Raw genomic sequence first — 726 nt, forward strand, 5'->3', positions numbered from 1 at the left:
CGCCGGGCGCGTACACGTCGTCCATGGGCGGGTGGCCGGCGCCGGCCGCCGGGGTCATGCGCTTCTCCTTCTGCCGCCGGTTGCAGAACCAGACGCGCACCACCTCCTTCTCCAGCTGCAGGCTGTCGGCCAAGCCTGTGATCTCATGCGCCGAGGGCTTGGGGCACTTGAGAAAGTGGCTCTCGAGCGCGCCTTTGACCCCCACCTCGATGGACGTGCGCTTCTTGCGCTTGCGGCCCTGCGCCGCGATCTTGTCCATGTTGGTGGGGCTGCCGCTGGACGAGTCGGTCTCCTCCAGCCACTTGTTGAGCAGCGGCTTGAGCTTGCACATGTTCTTGAAGCTCAGCTGCAGGGCCTCGAAGCGGCAGATGGTGGTCTGCGAGAACACGTTACCGTACAGCGTGCCCAGTGCCAGCCCCACGTCGGCCTGCGTGAAGCCCAGCTTGATGCGCCGCTGCTTGAACTGCTTGGCGAACTGCTCCAGGTCGTCCGAGCTGGGCGCGTCCTCGTCCGAGTGCTCGCCCACCGACGAGCCACCGCCGCCCGCGCCCGGGTGCAGGTGCGCCGCTGCCGCGTGCAGGCCGCTGGCGTGTGCATGTCCGTGTGCGTGTCCGTGGGCGCCCAGGTGCGGCGGAGGCGACGGCTCCAGCTGAGCCTCGTGGCCGTCCTCGTGCAGCGCGTGGTGCAGGCCCGGCCCCGCGCCGCCGCCGCCCGCCGCCAGCATTC

The 726-nt window shown here is 70.0% G+C and overlaps 1 protein-coding gene across 1 annotated transcript in view; it reads right to left on the minus strand.

Moving 5' to 3' along the window:
* Positions 1-724, minus strand: part of POU3F1 (POU class 3 homeobox 1) — a 3,925-nt gene extending 3,201 nt beyond the window's left edge. Inside the window, exon 1 of the mRNA XM_024738741.1 lies at positions 4-724. Coding sequence (XP_024594509.1) covers positions 4-724 — 721 coding nt within the window. The remainder of the gene's footprint in view (positions 1-3) is intronic.
* Between the last annotated feature and the right edge of the window lie 2 nt (positions 725-726).

The sequence above is a fragment of the Neophocaena asiaeorientalis genome, unplaced genomic scaffold (assembly GCF_003031525.2).
Source record: "Neophocaena asiaeorientalis asiaeorientalis breed wild unplaced genomic scaffold, Neophocaena_asiaeorientalis_V1.1 scaffold106, whole genome shotgun sequence".
Classification (NCBI taxonomy): domain Eukaryota; kingdom Metazoa; phylum Chordata; class Mammalia; order Artiodactyla; family Phocoenidae; genus Neophocaena; species Neophocaena asiaeorientalis.